Genomic DNA, 23,070 nt, shown 5'->3' with positions numbered 1-23,070 from the left:
CTGTTTCCGAAGATTCTGATGAACCCAAGGCTTTTGATTTTAATGACTTACCCGAAGAGCAGGTCAATCAACTTAGGAAACTCTGCGATAAGTTCCCTGATGTCTTCACCGACAGGTTAGGCGCCACCAATGTATTAGAATACAAAATTGAGGTTACAGATAACATACCTGTTCGCTCTCCTCCGTACCGGTTGTCACCTCCCAAAATGAAAGCCCTGAAGGCTATCATTGATCAAATGCTCGCTGATGGAGTGATACGGCCTTCCAAGTCAGCCTATTCTTCTCCAATGTTTCTGATTCCCAAACCACAAGGTGGTTATCGGCCTGTAGTGGACTATCGGATGTTGAACCGTAAGGTAGTCCTCCAATCTGTCCCACTTCCTGATTTGCACTCTTGTTTTTCTTGGTTTGCCAATGCAAAAATTTTCACCACTTTCGATTTAAATCAGGCTTATTACCAGATACCCCTTGCCGAAGAATCCAAACATCTCACTGCATTTGCAACCGATTGGAACCTATATGAATTCGAACGCGTCCCTTTTGGCCTAGCAACTGGAGCGGCTGTCCTTACACAGTTACTAGATTATGTCTTATCGGACATTAAGTTCAAGTTTGTTTATAATTACCTTGACGATCCCGTTATTTTTGCGAAACCTTCGAGGAACACCTACGCCATCTCAAGGAAGTGCTTGAAAGACTGCATAAAGCAGGTCTAACCCTCAAGGCATCCAAGGTTTCCTTCGCACAACCCCAGATGTCCTTCTTAGGACATATCGTGTCGGGGAGGGGTGTCTCAATCGATCAGTCTCGTACTGCCGCCATCCAGAATTTCCCCCCTCCAAAGGACGTCAAGGCTGTAGCCAGATTCATTGGCATGGTGAATTTCTTTCGCAAATTCATTCCTAATTTTGCTGAACGTGCAGCTCCATTGAACGATTTGAGAAGAAAGGATGCCAAATTTGTGTGGGGTGATGCCCAACGTGAAGCCTTCATGAACTTGAAATCCACCTTATGTAACGCTCCTGTACTGGCTATGCCAGACTTTTCTAAACGCTTCATCCTTCAGACTGACGCCTCTTCCTCAGGCATATCCGGAGTTCTTCTACAGGAATTTCAAGAAGGGCGTCGTCCTATTTCTTATGCTTCCCGTGCCCTGAATCCTGCTGAGCGCAATTATTCCATTTATGAGCTGGAAGCCCTCGCTGTTGTCTTCTCCTTAGAACGCTTCAGAATGTACCTGGAACATCTCCCTTTCGATCTGGAAACTGACAATCAGGCGTTGAGTTGTGTACTGGCCAAGCCGCGAAAGACCGGTCGTCTAGCACGATGGGCAGTGCGCATCTCAGCCTTCCAATTTGAAGCCCGCCACATTCGTGGCACGGAAAACGTTGTGGCTGATGGCCTCAGTAGAATGTTCCATCCAAACAGCTCTGACCCTCAATCCGAGCCAGTAGACTCATCTCCCGAACAAGTATCAGCTTTTGTCAATGTTGTTCTCACTGACTCTCCCTTCCTTTTCAAGGATATTGCCAAACATCAAGAGCATGATCCTGAGTTAAAAGCCATTGTCGACAGGATTAAATCCGGTGAGCATGTTAAGCCCTATATTCTTAAGAATGGTGTCTTGTGTTGTCCTGCTCGTGGTCGCAGAGACCCCAAAATTGTAGTCCCAACTAACCTGGTCCCGGCTCTCTTCAAATACTTTCATGAATCCCCAGTGGGTGGTCATCTGGGCGTTTTCAAAACAAGAGAAAAAATCCGTAACCACTTTATTTGGAAATCCATGGATAGTGAGATCCGTACCCTTGTCAAGTCCTGTAAGATTTGCAACATCAGTAAACCTGCCCTGAATACTCGTCTAGGTCTCTTGTCTTCTGAGCAAGCTTCTCGCCCCATGGAAAGACTGTTCGTAGACTATATTGGTCCTTTCCCAAGATCTCGGAATGGTCATCGTTTCACACTCGTGGGTGTTGACGCCTTTTCGCGTTTTACGTGGCTGTTCCCCACTCGTATGGCTAACGCCAACACCACCATCTCGTGCTTGAAACAGATATTCGCCTCGTTTGGACCCTGTCAGTTCTTGGTAAGTGATAACGCAAGAGCCTTTACTTCTGCCCAGTTCCGGAATTTCTGTTTTGATCTATCCATTGCTCATGTAACCACTACCCCGTATTACCCGAAGCCCAATTATGCTGAGAGAGTGAATCGTAACCTGCGATCTGCCCTAGTTGCTTATCACTCCTCAGACCACTCCAAGTGGGATTCCTCATTGAATTGGGTTGTCATTTGCATTTAACACTGCTGTCCATGAAAGCCACAAGCAAACCCCTGCTTCGTTGATGTTGGCTTTTACTCCAAATTCTCCTCTATCTAACCTATGGTCAATTAATGATCTTCTGCCCGACGATTCCAGCCCAGAAAAGATCCGAGCTAATTGGCACCGTGCACGAAAGAACTTGAAGGTTTATTACGCTAAGGTCCAGCGTAACATTAAAAATTAAATAATTGAAGTTCAACCAATTCAGTACATAAAAGAAAGAAATGTAGTAATTACATTCTTATTTAAATGGGACCGGTTTCGAATCTAGTCCAGGTCATCGTCAGCCATAAAAACAAGTAGGTGAAATCACACAATGTTTATGATATTATTTGATAGTGTTGTGACTTTGTGCCTGACAGAGTGTGAAACTGACCCATTTCTCCAATATTCATAAACATTGTGTGATTTCGCCTACTTGTTTTTACGGCTGACGATGACCTGGACTAGGGTCGAAACCGGTCCCATTTAAATAAGAATGTAATTACTACATTTCTTTCTTTTATGTATTGAATTGGTTGAACTTCAATTATTTAATTTTTAATGTTAATAATTTCAATACGGAACAATGAAATTTTTATCTTTAAAGGTCCAGCGTAATTACAACCACGGGCGAAGACCGCACGATCTCTCTGTGGGTGACCAGGTATTTATTAGAAAACATCCCGTCAGTAGTGCTGAGGACCATGTTATCAGTAAGTTGGCCCCCAGATTTCGAGGTCCCTGCACCATCTTAAAATTCCTTACCCCGGTGACATTATTGGTGAGCGATCCCGAAAGGAAAAGGATCAGCAGAGTACATCTCTCCCAGATCAAGGTACCTTAAGTCTGGTAGGGAAGGGTAAATACCATTGTTGGTGACCTTGTAGATTTAGTTGTATGTTATTTGTAAGAATTTAGTTATAAAATAAGTTTATTGTAAGGTTATTTATAAGGTTTCAGTTATAAGATAATAAGTTTTATTGTAAGTTAGCTGTAAGTAATTGTATAAGTGAATACTTTAGGCATCCTCTAGTGTAATCGATTTAGTATTATAAGTTAGATAAGTTTTAGTTTAGGGTCACTACTTGGAATTTTCTTCGTTTTACGGTCAGGTTTAGGGCACCCTCCTGTAGTTTCTTTTCACCCCCACCATAATCTTGTCACGTGAATTGTAGATAGCAGTGCTTACCCCGGGGCTAGTGCCCTAATATCCCTGTGTGCGAGGGAGAATCCCTCCTGCATAGTTATTAAGCCACCCATCGGGTGACTCTACGCGAGATCTTGAGCCCAGCAGCATACTTTTACCTCAAAGTATTCCCCTGTCTGCTGCGGTTTGTGTGTGTTACAGTGGCTGCAGTGACCAGCTTCTTCGGACAGCAACCTGAAGTGCCAAATTGGGAGGCACACTGTGTGCCTTGGGCGTCACCATCCGGCATCACTATCCTGCGGGGAACATCCTTTTGGTGGCAGGCAGACTGGACGGTGTCTCACCCCGGCTTATTTGGTGCAAGAGACCACTGAACTGCATCTCAGTTAGGTGTCGGGTTTGGAGGCTGGAGGCTGGCGGCAAACGGCCGTGTCGGCAGCCGCATCATCAGCAAGAACCTGTGGCCTAGCTGTGGTGTGACTGTTGTGGGAAAGTAGTGCAAAAGTGTTAGGAACAAGTGAGAGGTTTTGGTATTTCTAACATTCGAAGGAAGTATGGTGTACATGATTTGGTAGACAGACTACAAATTGTCTAATCATCTGTGAAAGAAGGCATTTTGTAGTGCAATGTGACAATCCATGTGGATTTTGTGATATTTATTCAAGAGGTGGATCTATATTATTTTTGAAAATTATGTGACAGTTTGTGTTGTTGGTTATGACAAAATTAACTGCAAGAAATTAGGTGTGTTAAAGTAATGTACCTTTACTATCGGTACTGTGTGAAAACGTTCTATCGCTTGCTCCCCAGTGAGGTTATATTATTGGTCGAGCTGGGCTCGACTTTTGGGGGGAGGAAGATGTTACAAGTGAACTATGTAGCATGAGTGGAATGTAATTTTTTTAAGATTTTATTGGCGAAGTACTATATAATGTTTTATTTATCATGACCTAACCTGTACTGTTATTTGTAGAGCATAAGATAATTTAATGACCTAACCTGTACTGTATAATGTTGTAACATAGGCATTTGTAAATAGTAGAATTCTGTCTATAGTTCCTGGAAAGATCCAGAAAGTTACATAACTTTTGTACAGGGTGTGTTACTTTGTTGGTATGTGTTCTAGAAAGTGTGTTCTGTCTATTCTGGAAAAATACGACTTTCGCGATCATGCGTATTCTAGAATGTTAGTCAAAGTTCACGATCGAAAGTAAGGTTGTGATTGGTGAGTCTAGGTGGCGATAGGGAACACGTGCACGCTGATTGGTTGCCTCCAAGGCCAGTAATTCCTATATATAGTGAGCGAGGCAGTGTTCGAATTAATTCTGTATCCTGAATTCTGTCGGTCTCGGTTTATCTGTCTGCGAGCAGCCTATCTGGTCGACGTCCCCCGGCTTCGGGGATGGGACTCTGCTCGGGTAAGCACTCTTGAATTCCGTTCCTGCTAAAATTTCCGTAATGTTCCGATCTGCTTTTCATACAGGAGTCTGCCCTAACCTCGCCTAGATTTACCAAATTAGTTACTTATGACGCCTTAGTTTTTCTGCTGGACTTACCTGTTCGTTTCCGAGGCATTCCCGTTTTGTTTCACTAAAATATGTATATTGTAGTTTAATAGTATTTCCTTCTGATAGTTCTGTATCACCTTAGGTACGCTAGATTTTGGATAACCTGTAAATTGCATTGGACTACTGCATTGGTAACTAGATGTACAGTTGATTTGTAATTTGAATTTACACTGCTACGAATAACCTATGTATATCACTGAACTTATAGCTCATAACTTGGAATGTATTTGTAGAATTATCTTGTAAATAATATTTTTAAAAACTAAGGATCACGGTGATTCATTTCGGAATCCGCTATCTAAGCCATGTCCATGCCTTTGGTAGGTTCCCAGCTCTTCCATCTTCCCGTTTTGTCGTGCACTAGTTGGCCCTACTGACAGTTACGTACTTGTTTTGTTGGAGATCCGCGTAAAGGCTAGTAAGTGTTTTTCCGCGTGTGTAGTGTTTTCTTATATTGTGTATTGTACTCTTACCTTCCCCTTTTAACTGTGTTTGTGCCTTGTTTGGTGTTACCACTGTAGTAGAGGTAACAGTAAGTAAGCAGGTAAGAACTAAGTGTGAGTACAAGGTCCGATGATTGTGTATTTTATTTAATGAATATTGAAAATGAAAACCTACAACCTGTTTTCCAGTCATTTACCGGGTCAGGGATGTAATGAATGAAGCAGATATAGGCTGTTAGTACGATGGGGTCGCCACTCCTCAAGTGATATATTAATGAATGATGGATGCAATGAAATGAGAATGGAGAGTGTTGCTGGAATGAAAGGTGACAGGAAAAACCGGAGTACCCGGAGAAAAACCTGTCCTGCCTCCGCTTTGTCCAGCACAAATCTCACATGGAGTGACCGGGATTTGAACCACGGTATCCAGCGGTGAGAGGCCGACGCGCTGCTGTCTGAGCCACGGAGGCTCTTAATGAATATTAATTTTCATAATTGTCAATTTAAATGCAGTTTTATATTTTTAAAGTAAGTAAACGAGTCACGAACATCTTACAGCATACACGAAAGTAGTGAGAATTATTGCTAGTACAAACAGGTGGGAACAATGGCAGAAGGGTACTCGGAATGAGGAGATAAAGGCTAAGTTAGTAAGGAATGCGATGGTTGAAGCTGTATGCATAAACTGGCTTTAGTGGTGGGGTCATGTGAGGCAAATGGAGGAGGACAGATTACCTGGGAAAATAATGGACTGCTATAGAGGGTAAGAGAAGTAGAGGGAGGCCAAGATGATGATGGTTAGACTCAGTTTCTAATGATTTAAAGATAAGAGGTATAGAACTAAATGAGGCCACAGAACTAGTTATAAATAAAGGATAGTTGGCGGTGGTAATTCACAGAGACTTGCAGACTGAATGCTAGTTTTTTTTACGTCGCACAACACAGATAGGTCTTACTGCGACGATGGGACAGGAAAGGGCTGGGAGTGGAAAGGAAGTGGTCGTGGCCTTAATTTGCCTGGTGTTGAAATGGGAAACCATGAAAAACCATTTTCAGGGCTGCTGACAGTGGGGTTCGAACCTATTATCTCCTGAATACTGGCCGCACTTAAGCGACTGCAGCTATCGAGCTCGGTCAGACTGAATGCTGAAAGGTATAACAGTCTATAATGAAGATGGATGTATGTATCTAAATTAATATCGTGATCTCCTCTTTCTTCCCCTTGTTTTTATACTCCCTCCTATTCCCCTGTACATTAACGTTTAATGGCATTTTGTAACTTTGAACTATCAAAGGGTAAACTTCTGACCTCTATGATCCTCATCCAAAGAGATTATCTTAGAAGATATATTTAAATTTCTTCTTTGAAATTGTGTTAATTGAAAGGAGTCGTATTGACATTAAGCTTGCCCACCAGCTGGCACATTTTAACAGAGAGAGGGGACATCACATTATGCAGCAACTTTCGACAAATTTGATTTCTGTGCCAGGCTCTGAAGATTTTCGAAAGAGTAGGGTACAGGACAATGGACTTCGATGTACCTATTGTTGCCAAATCACCATATTACTGCAAATTTGTAAAAGGATGTAGTGTCACCAATGTGATCCATGCCATATGGCTGTTGATGTACAGTCATAGAGAAAAGAAAAAGACCATGCAGGTAGTGCTTCTTGACCAGGAAAAGTCAAAAAATGATTTAAATTGAGTTCCACACAATCTCATATCGAGAGTATTTTGGAGCCATGGATTTGCAGGATGGACCTAAGTTCACAATCTCATATCGAGAGTATTTTGGAGCCATGGATTTGCAGGATGGACCTAAGTTCTTGAAGTACCACACCATCACAAACATGATTAGATGTCTGGCTGGAATTCCACCCCCCTTTTAACATCAATCTCGGTGTCCATCAAGATTCTGTCCTCAGGTCCCTACTATTCCTTCTTTGTACAGCTGATATATATATGGATGGGCCTAACTTCTTTAGGTACCACACCATCACAAACATGGATTAGATGTCTGGCTGGAATTCCACCCCCTGTTAACATCAATCTCAAGTGTCCATCAAGGTTCTGCCCTCAGGTCCCTACTATTCCTTCTTTGTATGAATATTGTACCAGCTGATATATATACAGTCTATGCATCCTTTAACACTCAAGTGGTACTTTCACAGGAGTGATGTCTTGTACTTCAGGATTAGACTACAAATCTGGAACACTGTCCTTTGTTTACTTCTCGCAGAGGATGTTGTCAGGTGGTGCACAAAGCTGCTAACCTTTCTACTTAGGAATTAAGGGGCTAGTGCGGGCAGTTAGGGTAGGCCCTGGACAAGTCATCCTTCATGTTTCATTTACTTGTGCTTTTATTGTAATGGAGTTGGTAATGGAATTTCATTATCATAATTGACAGAAATAAAGTCATGTGCCACTTTACGTTGGCCAATAGGAATGCAAATAGCTATTTCAGCAATGGAAAGTGGTGTATAGCATTAGGTTATGAAAGTAAATGCACTTCCGGGGGGTGGGATGGGGGATTCCTGGACATCGCAATGGACACATCTCTCCTCTGACACTCATTCCAAGTAGGTTTTCATTAATTTTTACTTACTTATAATGTTACAAACATCTTGTGACGAGGTGTCAGTTTTTACCCCAAAAGACAGAATACTCAAAATGTGGCTCCCAAACCAACGGCACCATAACCACTGACGGCCAGAACTTGAAAAAAGACTCCTCACTTTTAATAACTTGGGTCTCTGATCGCATCTGACAATGATGCTGCCTCTGAGACCAAGATGAGTGTCAACGCAGCATGATCCAAGTGAAGACACGTACAGGGCAGCAGGCAGGTCGTCGTCCAAACAAACAAAGTGATGCGCACAGGCAATGCCAAGAGAGTGAGAGACGTGTGTGTTCAGCCTGTAAGAACTCTTCTGTGCTGTTCTTTACTGGTTTCTCTCTCTCATGGTCAGCACATGGAGTTATGTTGTGGTAAGGAAGAAGCTCCTTGCTTACCCTGCGCATGTTTAAGCCATGTCTCGCCTGCTGGCCTGTACCTGATACTCTCTGTTATAGCAAGTTACCTGAATACCTGAAGGCAAAAGTTTATATGACTGTGAAACAACCTGTAGCTCTCCATGGAATAGAATGTTGCCTTGCGACTAGTAGGAAAGAGAAGACCCTCCATGTTATAGAGATGACTGACCTGTTTGGACCATGTCAGAAATGAGAAGACGTACAAAGACGTACCTTAGAGCGGCCCCAATAGTAAAAAGACGAGGGAGGCTCAATTCCGCCGGTATGGTCATGTGCAGTGGCGATAAGTCTGTAATAAAAACGGCCCTGGAAGAATCCAACCATGACCTAGAGACCTCTATAGTGATAGATGGACAATATACTGGAAGACATGCAGAATGCAGGTCTCAACTCTCAAGATGTCGAAGATGTAGCCAGACAGTGGATCCTCATTTGTCAGGATAACGCTAGGAATATGAGAGAAAGAGATTGATAAACAAATACTATCCTGTTTCAATCCTATTCACACCTGTTACAACAATCTTATAATTTCTTAACTCTCCTTCCTATTCTTCCCTTAAACAAATAGAGCTAATTCTAGACAAGAAACTTCAAAGGATATTTCTCTTCATGAATGAAGATACCGTACCTACTGGGTAGGCCTATGTCACAAAATTTTGTTATAAAACTGTTTTCAGACATGTTAATCTTACATTTCAACAGACGAGAAAAAAGTAATTAAAAATTAAGATGTATTTAAGGAACGATTTTACAGTCTTCATGAAAAAAAATAAATGAATGGTACATGATAAGATGGTCCTTTTGGAACTCTCAAGTACCTACCTCATTTCTAGTGGAAAGCAAAATAGGAAATTAGCTATCGAAGCCCAGTAAAATTATTTTACCTCCTTTCTTTCTGAAAATATGAACTTTCCTAAAACTTCCGCGCTGATCATCAACAGATTGTACAGCTTTTGAGAATATGTGGGTTGGAAATGTCAAGTCATCAACATTTGTGACAGCGTACAACATAAAAAGAATATATAGCAAAGAAAACATTTTATTGAATAATTCTTCAGCTTACTTCAATTCTAGCAGTGGTAACAGTCTTATCTTCAACACTTGCATTTGAACTACAGAGGGATAAGATTACAGGTAGCACTAACACGAGAAACTTAACAGGAGCCATTTTGAATTGACTCTCTCTCTCTGCCGCTCTCTGCCTTTTAGCTTTTGGCACACATTGACATAAACTCGCTCATGCTTGGATATAGGAACGGAATTTTGAGGTCAAAGAAGCTGTGGACCTTAGTATTGATATCAAGCTATTTGTTGATATGTATGCAGTAGACCGGTATGCAGCATAGAGCTTCGTATTCAGTAGATATTCTGCTGTCTACTGTATATGATATGATCCGCAAGAAGTGTCCCGCACAAGGATTAGTATTATTGTGTCGTTAATTTAGTTCGTGAAATGTTATTCAGATATCCCAAAACTAGCATTCAGTCAAATTGACTTAAAGCCATAATTCTTTTTGAATAGTGTACTAGTATATTCCCCTTTTACTAATGTTTTCTCATCTAATAACTTTGTCTCGTTTTCTGAGGAACTGTGGGCCACGAAAACATTGTTTTTCGAAGATAGTGGAACGAGTAATGCATATCCTGGTATCGTACAGTCGGTGTCGTTTAAGGCTAGGTTTACTGGATTGATCCCCAACTTTTACGTGTAATTCTCAGATCCCTCGGCTTGAGAGTAAATAAACGCGAAGACACGCAAGACTGCGGAAGACACCGCTGATCAATTCATTTTGAAAAACAAGTGCCGGGTGCCACTGTCTGCTGACTTGTTTGGAGAAACATGGCGCTCTGTTGTGCAAGTAAGTATTATTCGTAAGTGAAAATTGAGATTATACTCCTATTATTCTTTAATTATTTTATTTTAATTTTTAATTTAATTTTAATTATTTTCATATCATTTATGTTAGTTCATTTTACGCCCTATTAGAGCAGGCGAGGAAGATTTTGTTAAGTGAAATGAATAATCAAACAGTAGCGATATTGTATATTTCTGTTTTATTGACTTGTTAAATTCGATTTTATTTACTGTTGTAGGTAATGATTTTTTGTACTGAAATTAAAGTTTCTTGGATTTATTTATGTTATTACAGGAATCGGTTATTATAGTAATTTGAGGTTAGGTAACCTAACCATCAAAGTCGTCGGCAATGTATGATCAGAATGTGGAGCATAACCACGGATTTCAATTACTAGCTGCAGTCGGAGTAATTTAGGGTGATTTGATTTCACACGAAAATTACTTTCTCTCTTGGACTTGTTTCAAGATAGTATAAACGTTTGAGTACATTACTAGTGGACCAACATCGATATCTGGGTTACTGTATTTTGTAGATAGAAAATATCGAAGCTCTCAAACATGAAATTATTTCTAGACGTATGCGTACAATGTAACTAATTGTCTCTGCGCAGTAGGCTATTTATTTTATTCATGCCCGCCTCTGTAGCATAACGGTTAGTGTTATTAGCTGCCGTCCTCGGAAGCCCGGGTTCGATTCCCGGTACTGCCAGAAATTTAAGAATGGCAGGAGGGCTGGTATGTGGTTGAAATGGTACATGCAGCTCATCTCCAATGGGGTTGTGCCTGAGAAGAGCTGCACCACCTCGGGATGAGGACACGAGTTTGCTTGCATTTATTTGAATGGGGAAATGATGATTAATTATTTTATTATTTTGATTGATAGGGATATACGGTAATCAGGCGATTGGCGAGGAACCCTTTGCCATTCATTCAATATTTCCTTTCAGTGGATTATTTTACATAGGTCTACATCTTTTATTGATCATAGATCATAGCTTGCTTTGTACTCCCCGACTCAAATTTTTTGGCTCCTAAATCTTTTCCTTTCGCAACATGTTATCCAGAATATCTGCTGGTTCCTGAACAATCTTCTACTGATGCATTTTTAATTGAATTTAACTTTAACATCCACATTCAAATAGGCTTTCAACCACTAGGTCATGTTGAATACAAATGAGCCGTTATGAATACAGAAGGTGAATTTCCAGGTAAAATATTTATTCGGAAATGTACAACTGAATCATTTTCTGTTTTCTATATTTTTATATTTACTGTGCAATAGTCTTTACACTTCAATATTTACTCTTAAAGACCAAATTAGGAAGTTAAAACGCAGGTTTTCTTCAACCAGATTTTCTTCTAGTACAAAAAAATCAAATTTAGTTATCTCTCATTTGCAGTCAGTCATGTTTAGTTGTCACTGTTGTCATTGCCGAAGGGAAAGAATTGCGTGCAATCGGAAATCCATGGACGCTTACTATCTGCGCACTTTTTAGTGATAGATTTTTGTACTCGTTGGAGAAGTAAGAAGGGTTCTGTTAATACTGCCAACTGAATGGAAATGAAATCTGAATTGAATCGATAATATGATCGATCGATATGAATTTTATAAACCTTTATTATTTTAAGCAAACAACTGTGTCACACACACAATATATAATACTATATAACATTTCCCGTTGCGAAACGTGTTCCTAGCATGAATTCTATAGTTTGGCTTTGCTGTGTAAACAACAACAGTACGAGTACTTAAAGTGTACGCCAGATGTCGCACAGCGATGATAAGCGATTCTTAGTTTGTGTTTCAAAGGTTGCCAATACGAATCTCGAAGCTAACCGAAGTCGACCACTTTAGCGTTAGGGTGTAAACCTATCACTAAAAAGTGCGCAGATAGTACATGAACAAGGGGGGAGGTGTTTGGTTCACCGTTGGTACTCGCGACCAAATCGCTCAAAATCATGGTCCATTTTAACCAAACTAGGCGAGCTGTCCATGGCTCATAATAATAAAATGAAGCTCTCGCAAATCCAAAGGGAAAACTTCATGCAATTTTTATTGATTATTCTAAGGCTTTTGATACGATCAATAGAGTTATCCTACTAGAAAGGTTGCAAAAGATTATTGGGCCTAGTTGTTATCTACTTCCAATCATTACAGACAACTGAGTAGAGATTAGTGATGGCATCACCAAGTCATATCCGATACTTCAAACCATCGGCGTCCTTCAAGGCTATCCCCTAAGCCCATTGCTTTTCATTGCCACCACAGCTGACATTGTACAAAGAGTAGATTCAGAAAATGTCAATATTCTCATGTATGCAGATGACATAGTTCCGACGTCAACTTCTCAGTTGGATTTGCAGACTACTTTTTATAACGTTACAAAATGGGCAGAAGAAAACCAGCTGTGGTTAAATGAAAATAAGACTGTCTCTTTCACCTTCAGAAAAGGAGGAAAACGGGGAACATTTTTAGTCAGTGACCAGCAACTGAAGCCGGTCACAAATTTTATGTACCTAGGAGTCACTTTTCAAACACCGGGGAACGTGTTCTCTTAACATGTAAAGGACTGACTAAATGCTGCCATAAAATCCATTAACAGCATCAGATCTTTGAGCCATCTCTCGCTTTCATGTGCCACCGAGTTATTTCATCTTAAGGTTAGTCCTGTAGCCACCTATGGATTAGAAAATATATGGATATATCTAGGAAAGAGGCAATTAACATAGTATAGAGAAGGTGAAAGCATTCTATTTAAAGAAAGTACTTTGCCTATCAAAGTACACTCCGTCACGCCTCGTATACCAACTGTCGAGGGAATTATTCTTTGTGGAAGAGTTGCGTTTGAAACACTGCTCCCGGCCACCGCAGCGTATAAGGAACTCCTACAAGAGCTTCAACAAAAAGGGACAGCATATGGTGGGACTTCTACCAATGTGATGCGATGATCAACCGCAACTGGACTCAGGAAGGCTATGAGTTGAGACACGTGACCAGACTCTCAGTCCATGGGTTTCACCTACGTCTGTGTATTAAGGCGTGTTTCCATGAGCCAAGTCCAGACTGCAGGTGGAAAAGATGCGGCGAACTTTGTGAACGCTATCACGTACTTAAGTGTAAACTGAGAATAGAATCCTTAACAAAATTCTGTACAGACGATTGGTCATACGAATTTTGTCCATGCACATTTGTGCGCAATAAAACATTTATTTATTATAATAATAAAAGGATTTTTTTTCCCTGTCCTATGTTGAGTTCGCTCTTTGTCCTCTGTACCTCGTATAAAATGGTAGTCTAATTGCCAGATGGCTGTTATATTTTATTTTCAAAATCTTCCTCCACTTGGAGTCTACCTAAGACAAAGAATACAGTAAAACAATTTCATAAAAAAATTAAATAATAAAGGTAAATTATAAGTCTCAGACTGGCGGGTATAAGTGGTGTCCGAGTATCAAAAGAGAACCCCTAAACACTTTCAGTTCCCAGTCGATGAACTCCTTGGAAATGATGTTGAAGGTCTTCATCAGCGCTATCAGCTAGCTACTGTAAATCATTTGGTATTTATTTTGCAGAAGTTATGATATTACGAGGCTGTTTTTTTTTTTTTTTCAACCTCTGGTGGGTCATAAATAAAAGATTACCAAATGTTAAAGATGTTCACTATATTGGGGGACTATGGAATTAAAGGTAGATTATTAAAATCTATCAAAGACATTTATGTTGACAATTGGGCTTCAGTGAGAATTGATGGTAGAATAAGTTCTTGGTTCAGGGTACTTACAGGGGTTAGACAAGGCTGTAATCTTTCACCTTCGCTGTTCGTAGTATACATGGATCATGTGCTGAAAGGTATAAAATGGCAGGGAGGGATTCAGTTAGGTGGAAATGTAGTAAGCAGTCTGGCCTTTGCTGACGACTTGGTATTAATGGCAGATTGTGCCGAAAGCCTGCAGTGTAATATCTTGGAACTTGAAAATAGGTGCAATGAGTATGGTATGAAAATTAGCCTCTCGAAGACTAAATTGATGTCAGTAGGTAAGAAATTCAACAGAATTGAATGTCAGATTGGTGATACAAAGCTAGAACTGGTCGATAATTTCAAGTATGGTTGTGTGTTCTCCCTGGATGGTAATATAGTAAGTGAGATTGAATCAAGGTGTTGTACAGCTAATGCAGTGAGCTCGCAGTTGCGATCAACAGTATTCTGTAAGGTGGAAGTCAGTTCCCAGACGAAACTATCTTTACATCGGTCTGTTTTCAGACCAACTTTAGTTTCTGGGAGCGAAAGCTGGGTGGACTCAGGATATCTTATTCATAAGTTAGAAGTAACAGACATGAAAGTAGCAAGAATGATTGCTGGTACAAACAGGTGGGAACAATGACAGGAGGGTACTCAGAATGAGGAGATAAAGGCTAATTAAGGAATAAACTCGATGGATGAAGCTGTACGCATAAACCGGCTTTGGTGGTGGGATCATGTGAGGCAAATGGAGGATGATAGGTTACCTAGGAGAAAAATGGACTCTGCTATGGAGGGTAAGAGAAGTAGAGGTAGAGCAAGACGACGACGGTTAGACTCGGTTTCTAATGATTTAAAGATAAGAGGTATAGAACTAAATGAGGCCACAACACTGGTTGCAAATCGAGGATTGTGGGGATGTTTAGTAAATTCACAGGAGGCTTGCAGACTGAACGCTGAAAGGCATAACAGTCTATAATGTATGTATGTTAGGCACAAATGTGGTTACTTTTCAGCATAATCACCATGAAGGTTGAGGGATTTGTCATACCTATTGACAAGCTTTTCAATTCTCTCTGCATAGTATGTTGTTGCCAGTGAGTTAAGATAGGCATGAACGTTTGTTTGGAGATCTTCATCCTTTTTGAACCTCCGCCCACCCAGCCATTTTGTCAGTCCTGGGAAGAGGTGGAAGTCACTTGGCGCTAAATTGGGGCTGTACGAAGGGTGGTCAAAATTGTCCCATCCAAATTCCTCGAGAAGTGGTTGGGTGACATGAACACTGGGAGGGCAAGCGTTGTCATGAATCAAGATGACCCAGACATCAGCATGCCTCTTCGTTTGTTCTGTATGTCTCTCCGCAGTGGTTGTAAAGTCAAGATAAACAACTGCATTGATTGTAGACCTCCGTTCCATAAGCTCAACAAGCAAAACACCTTTTTGGTCCCAAAAGGCTGTAGCCATCATCATCATCTTGTCATTTTTCACACAGCTCGCTTACGGGAAACCTTCGGTTCTTGCGAACCTCTTGGACAATTTGTTAAACAATGTCATCCATCCCCTTCATAGTGAACATCTTTAAACTTCCTGCATCATTCATGCACAACACCATCACCCATACAGTTTGGACCGTATACCCAACTCATTCGTTGGTGAATGTCAGCTGCACTATTCCCTTCTGCTTGAAGGAAACAAATCGCACTATGCAACTCGCATTTGGAGGTAGCGCCAGTCATAGCAGCCATGTTTCTGTGCCAATAACTGTGTTGAGGGTGAGAGGTGATACTCCCCCGAGGCACGTCCCAGGTGGCGGATAGGAGGGTCCTAACCGGCTTGCCGCGGATTTGAGGGAAATAAAATATCTCTCGTGGACCAAACACACAACCCTCTGTGGGTGGGGGACACAGACGAAGAATTCACCCACGGTATCCCGTGCCTGTCGTAACAGGTGACTAAAAGAAGCAACCGAGGGATCATCAAATTAGAACCATGAAACTACTTGTGATTAGTACCACCACGCGGGGAACACCATGGGTTGCTTTTACTTGCGCGTAGTACCACTATGTTGGGTACCAAATAGGTTTGTGATCAGTAGCAAACGAGAGCGCGGCGGCTTTTACAGTACGTGTGATTAGTAGCACAAAATGAGCGACACCATGGGATGACGGAACCCATGGTTCTGGCTTTCCTATGATTAGTACCCACTATATGAGGAACACCACGGGATAGTACGAGTCCTTGTGGTTAGTACCCTTATGTGATGAACACCATAGGTTTGCATTGCTTATAAATGGCGCCGCAATGTGCGAAACTGCGTATTGTTATTATTCCAAACAGCGTAGGTCTGCAATATATGTGCAAATTTCATTACCTGTGAGTAGTACCATAATGTGTGGAATACCGCAAGTCTACGCTGCTCTTGATTAGTACCGCAACATGACAAATACCATGGTTCTACTTTCCTAGCGATAAGTTCAGTTGTGAGGGCCCACTGACTTGGATTTTGGACCCCTTTCGACTACAAGTATCATCGATTCAGTATTGTGCTATAGAAGCAGTCACTTGGTCAGTAATACTACTGTTCTACGCCAGCTTCTGTGCATGTCAGGCACTGTGGGTCGGTTCCACTGATCGTTTTAAATTCAAATCCATCCATTCATTCTTGGTCCTCACGTTTTGAATTGTGGTCAGTGGATGTTTTTGGGCTTTTAACATTTCATTTCACTTTGTCTCAAATCGTACCATTAGGGGCTGATGACCTAGATGTTAGGCCCCTTTAAACAAGCATCATCATCAATAACTCTGTTCACAATAGTGTGATGAAGTTGGTTGTGGCCATGGGTAGAGTGGGGGACATGCGCAAACAGTTTCCACCGTTTGTTTGGTTGTTTACCTGCATGATCGGAGGTTAAAAAAAGCAGCCCTCGTATTTAAGAATGGAAGATAAACAAAAACTGAGAGATTTGGCTACGTGATTTGGGTTATGTAACAGTAAGCTTGCAATAAAATGAAAATGTTAAGTGTCCACCTTTTCAATACAGTGAATATTTATTGATGCGAATAAATATCGCATGTCGTTTGAAGAAGATAGGTACTAATTTCGACGCTCATTGCGTGTCATCATCAGCCAATGAATCAATTGAGCAAAACACAACTTGTCAAACAATAATATAAAACCCATAATAGCACCTACAAGACAAAGGTTAAATTATCACTAATTAAACTATGAAACACACGACAGCAAATACAATGACAAATGTTAAAAGTTAAATTGTAATAAGTTAAAACGTTGAAAGCAAATCAGAGAAGGTAACCCAGTTGTTAAGGTATGATACAAGAGAAAATAGTCCAGCTTGCGGTGTACAGAATATAAGGTGTATGTTATAAAACATTTGGCTGAACCTAAAAAGTCAGAATTTAAATGTAATGTTAAATTGGTGAGAGTATGGTGCATATGACCATCTAAAACACACGACAGCACCTATAATGTCATTGTTGGATTATAACAAGTTAAAATGATGAGGTGTGTCTGACCGTAAAGTATAAAATTTGAGAAGGTATCCTAGTTGTTGAGTCTTGATACACAAGAGAATAGTCCAGCTTGAGGTGCATAACTCATAAGGTAACATGTGTTATCAGTGGGAAAAATAAACCTTGTTCTCTTAAGTTGTGGTAATTAACATGCTTAATTCAGGTGGTTCCGAAGCCAACAATGTGGTCATGTGAAGATAATAAATTTGAATCAACGTTATGATTCCCAGTTCAGTATGGAAACGTGGAGACCTGACGAAAAGATTGAAAGCCAAATTAGCTGTGATATAAATGTACGTAGATAAAAGAAAGATAAGGGAAAAGAGGCGAACTCACCTAGAGCAACGTGATGGCACAGTTGTTGAAAAGAGAGGAGCTGGGCTACTGAAGAGAGCAATAATAGAGGCTGAGTAATGGTGGAGAAGGGAGAGTGAGGGGAGGGGAAGGGGGGGAAAAGGAGCTAAAGCTGGGGAGTAGGGCTAAGGCGAGGCAGAGGGATGTGGTAGTGGGGTGTAAGTGATAGGGATGTGTATAGCGCATGGCTTGAAAGATTGCGCTAGTGTTTGGAAATCTGATATTTTTAAACAAGTTAATTAAGAAATCGAAAAGGATATTAGGCTTCTCAGAAATTTCATTTCAAGTTGAAGTTAGGATTAAAGTATTGATCAAAATGGATAAAACAGTTTTCAATTATATTCATGAGAGTCCCTTTATTGGCCATCTGAAGGATCTCTAAATCGTGTTCGATGTCGGTAAAATTGTGGTTGGAGTCAGAGATGTGTTGACCTATTGCTGAAAACCTATTATATCTTATAGCGTTGACATGCTCTGAATATCTAGTCGTGAAACTGTGGCCTGTTTGCCCAAGATGTGAGGAATTGCATTTGTTGCATTTGAATCTGTAGATTCCAGACTACGAAAAAGTGTTGTATATATTAACTGATGGAAAATTGTGCACAATTTCAGACATCCTGTTTTCTTGAGCTGAAGGAAATTTTTACGTTATGGTTTCTGAAGAGATTGGTGATTTTTTAGATATCTTTGTTGAAAGTAAAGGTGCAAGAAGTGGCGTCTAGATTTTTCTTTAGTAAGAGTGGTCTTAGGTCGGTGTCTGAATTTATTGATAATCTGTTCTATAAAGGACTTATTGTAACCGTTAAATTTGGCGATTGCACGAATAGTATTAAGTTCGTTTTTCAAGTCTTTCTTTGACATGGGTATTGTGAAGGCAATGGACTAAATTATTATAGGTAGCACGTTTATGTGCTTGGGGGTGTATGGAGTCTTGACGAATGGTAGTTGCAGTTTGTGTGCGTTTCCTGAAAATTTTGTAAGATAAAGAGGAAGGGTATCTATGAATAGTCAAACCTAAAAAATTGATTACTTTGTTTCAGACTCAAGTGTAAATTTAATGTGGGGATCAATACTGTTAAGATTGTGAAGGGTGGGGGCCGCGTTATTAATTTCTTCATTCATAATTACGAATGTGTTATCCACGTATCTGGCCCATAGAAGAATGTTAGGAAAGTTGTTGTTGTTGATTTTTGAGCGTTCCAGATAATCTAAATAAATCTCCGCTAAGATTCCAGAGGCGGATGATCCTATTGCTAATCCGTCTTGTTTATAAATAGTTTGGTCAAAAGTGAAAAAGTTATTATTGACGACTAATTTCAGAATGGAGATGAAATCATGTATTTCAAGTTTGCCAAGAGGACTATATTTCTTTACGTTACTTTCAATAATGGGGAAAAGCTTTGCTGTTTGTATGCTTGGATACATGTTGACTGTGTCAAAAGAATGAAGGGAGTGGTTAGGTTGTAAATCGAAGATCTTTAGTTTGTCAGTTAGTTCAGTGGTGTTTTTAGTTGACTCTTTGCCGAGAAAATGCTAGTTTTTAGCCAAAGAACTTTGGGCAAATTGAGAAGCTTTATACAGAGGACTAGGCCTATATATAATAATATAGCGGATAGGGATGTTGGCCTTATGGATCTTTGGGAGGGCTTTAGCTGTAGGAAAACCCGGGTTCATATTTACAAGCTAATTATTTCATGGTCCGTGGAGAGAAAGGAAGTGTTCTTTAGGGTTTGTTTTAATTGTCGCTGAATTCATTGGGTTGGGTCTTTCTTAATTATTGAAAAGGTGCTGTTGTTAAATTCCTTAGTTTTAGAGACATAGTTTCATTCATTATAACTGTGGTATTACCTTTATCAGCTTATTATTATTAATTTGGTCTTGGAATAGATTCCACTGGGCACTAAAGAGCAAATTGGCTGCTTCGAGGTGAGTCTTGTAAAGTCTATTATTCAAGTAAGATTTCTTCTTGTGTAAAAACCGGATTTCATTTCTTAGCCAAGTTTTGTTGGTTTTTTGGTGAGTTTTGATAGAATGTGATTCAGAACAGTGATTTTTAAGTGTCTTTTAAAAGGTTTGGGGTTAAATTCTGAGTAATACACTATCTCAAGAAGCTGATATTTTTGCCCAATTTGGCGATTTTAATTTTCAGGCCCATGTAGTGGTAGGCCTTGAATCTGAAACAAACAAAGTAATCAATTTTTTAGATTTGACTATTCATTGATACCCTTGCCTACCAGGCAAAGCGAAAGGCCTACCACTACATGGGCCTAAAAATTGAAATTGCCAAATTGGGCAAAGAAATTATCTTCTTGAAGCAGTGTATTACTCAGGATTTAACCCCAAACTTTTTAAAAGGCACCGTTAAAAAAACACTTCTGCATCACATTCTATCAAAACTTGCCAAAAAACCCAACAAAACTTGGCTAAGAAATGAAATCCGGTTTTTACACAAGAAGAAATCTTGCTTGAAGTATAGACTTTACGAGACTCACCTCGAAGCAGCCAATTTGTTCCCTAGTGCCCAGTGGAATCTGTTCCAAGACCAAATTAATAATAGACTTTTTGACCTACTTTCGCAGAAACAACTTACCTTAGAGAAAAAGTTAAACACTTTAAAAAAGAACACAACTCCACTGAAAAAATCAGTTTAAAGAGACTAGTTTGTAAAAAAATGTAATTGAGAAATTCCACCCTCCTGTGGTTAACCTGTCTAAAGTAACTTTAAATGAAGAAGAAACCGCCATTCTATCGAAGGCCCAAAGCACAACTGGCCTAACCTGAACAAAATAAATATCGCCACTAATTTAGTTATTGAGTCTGAAGCCACCATCAACAAAATGCCACTAGAACAAGACAAACTTACATTCGAAGTAAAAAGAAAATTAGACAAAATTTTACTTCCGACAACGTAAACAAAAGTTTCACCTCCATTAATCCTAATGACAATACATCGATTTCCAAACACAAATCGTCGAACTTAAAAAGAAAGTCAGGCATAACGACCTAATAATCACTAAAGCTGATAAAGGTAATAGCACAGTTATAATGAATAAAACTAGGTCTCTAAAACTAAGGAATTTTTTAACAACAGCACCTTTTCAATAATTAAGAAAGACCCAACCCAATGAATTCAGCGACAATTAAAACAAACCCTAAAGAACACTTCCTTTCTTTTCATGGACCACGAAATAATTAGCTTGTAAATATGAACCCGGGTCTACTTACAGCTAAAGCCCTCCCAAAGATCCATAAGGCCAACATACTATCCGCCCTATTATTAAGTATAGGCCTAGTCCTCTGTATAAAGCTTCTCAATTTGTTCAAAGTTTCTTGGCTAATAACTACAATTTTCTCGCCAGTAGGTCAATTAAAATCACCATTGAACTAACTGACAAACTAAAGACTATTCGACTTACAACCTAACCACTCCCTTCATTCTTTTGGACATAGTCAGCATGTATCCAAGCATACAAATAGCAAAGTTTTCCCATTATTGAAAATAACTTAAAGAAATATAGTCCTCTTGGCAAACTTGAAATACATGATTTCATCTCCATTCTGAAATTAGTCATCAATAATAATTTTTTCATTTTGACCAAACTATTTATGAACAAGACGGATTAGCAATGAGATCATCCGCCTCTGGAATCTTAGCGGAGAATTACTTAGATTATCTGGAACGCTCAAAAATCAACAACAACAACTTTCCTAACATTCTTCTATGGGCCAAATACGTGGATAACACATTCATAATTATGAACGAAGAAAGTAATAAAGCGGCCTCCACCCTTCATCATCTTAACAGCGTCGATCCCCACATTAAATTTACTCTTGAGTCTGAAACAAACAAAGTAATCAATTTTTGATTTGACTGTTCATAGACACGCTTCCTCTTTATGTTACAAAATTTTCAGGAAACGCACACAAACTGCACCTACCATTCGTCAAGACTCCATACATCCCCAAGCACATAAACATGCTACCTATAATAGTTTAGTCCACCGTGCCTTCACAATACCCATGTCAAAGAAAGACAAACTTAATGCTGTTCGTGCAAATGCCAAATTTAACGGTTACAATAAGTCCTTTATAGAACAGATTGTCAATAAATTCAGACACCGACCTAAGACCACTCTTACTAAAGAAAAATCTAAAGACGCCACTTCTCCCACCTTTACTTTCAACAAAGTTGTCTACAAAATCACCAATCACTTTAGAAAGCATAACGTAAAAAATTCCTTCAGAACAAAAGTGAGGAATTCTGAAATTCTGCACAATTCCCCACCAGTTAATATATACAACACTTTTTCAGAGTCCGGAATCTACAGATTCCAATGCAACGAATCCAATTCCTCATAGCTTGGGCAAACCTCATATTTAAATGGGTTACACAAGGGCTGCTCGTACCTGGAACGTTCTACCATCTGAGGTAAAGCTGTTTCCTCTTGCTCACTTCCTCCGTGAAGTAAAACTGCATATGTAAATAGAAACCCATATGCGATGTATATAACTTGTATAAATTAGAATTGCAAGAAGGATGGGTGCAAGCAGGTGTATGTGGGCAAATGTGTATGCGTGCGCGTGTGGGGGTGGTTGTGAATGAGTGTGTATAGAGGTGTCTGAGTGAGAGTATAAATGGCTGGGTGTTCTTACTCCAATATTTTCAGGATAAATCAAGATAATTATTATTCTAAGGGTACAGTGTTTGTAGTGTAAATATGTAAATTTAAAATTATCTGCATAAGTTTATATGTAAATATTCGGTAGAGTTTATGTTAACATGTGGAGATGGAGGCACTTCCGTGTATGTGGGGCTTTCCCTTTCTCCATCTACCACCCCTAAGGACAATAAATAATAATAATAATAATAATAATAATAATAATAAAAAACAGGCCACACTTTCACGACTAGATATTCAGAGCATGTCAACGCTATAAGATATAATAGGTTTTCAGCAATAGGTCAACACATCTCGGACTCCAACCACAAGTTTACTAACATCGAACACGATTTAGAGATCCTTCAGATGGCCAATAAAGGGCCTCTCGTGAATATAATTGAAAACTGTTTTATCCATTTTGATCAATACTTTAAT

At 39.8% G+C, this 23,070-nt stretch overlaps 2 protein-coding genes across 2 annotated transcripts in view; one reads left to right on the top strand and one right to left on the bottom strand.

The window, feature by feature from the left end:
- The window catches only part of LOC136882446 (selenoprotein M), a 61,829-nt gene extending 52,143 nt beyond the window's left edge, over positions 1-9,686 (bottom strand). Inside the window, exon 1 of the mRNA XM_067155102.2 lies at positions 9,555-9,686. Coding sequence (XP_067011203.1) covers positions 9,555-9,659 — 105 coding nt within the window. The 5' untranslated portion in view covers positions 9,660-9,686. The remainder of the gene's footprint in view (positions 1-9,554) is intronic.
- A 528-nt stretch (positions 9,687-10,214) lies between these two features.
- The window catches only part of Prp19 (pre-mRNA processing factor 19), a 130,489-nt gene continuing 117,633 nt past the window's right edge, over positions 10,215-23,070 (top strand). The window contains exon 1 of the mRNA XM_067155094.2: positions 10,215-10,350. Within this exon, the coding sequence (XP_067011195.2) occupies positions 10,332-10,350 (19 nt within the window). The 5' untranslated portion in view covers positions 10,215-10,331. The remainder of the gene's footprint in view (positions 10,351-23,070) is intronic.

The sequence above is a fragment of the Anabrus simplex genome, chromosome 10 (genome assembly GCF_040414725.1).
Source record: "Anabrus simplex isolate iqAnaSimp1 chromosome 10, ASM4041472v1, whole genome shotgun sequence".
Classification (NCBI taxonomy): Eukaryota; Metazoa; Arthropoda; class Insecta; order Orthoptera; family Tettigoniidae; genus Anabrus; species Anabrus simplex.
The sequence above is the reverse complement of the archived record's forward strand: the minus strand, read 5'-3'. Positions and strand labels throughout refer to the sequence as shown.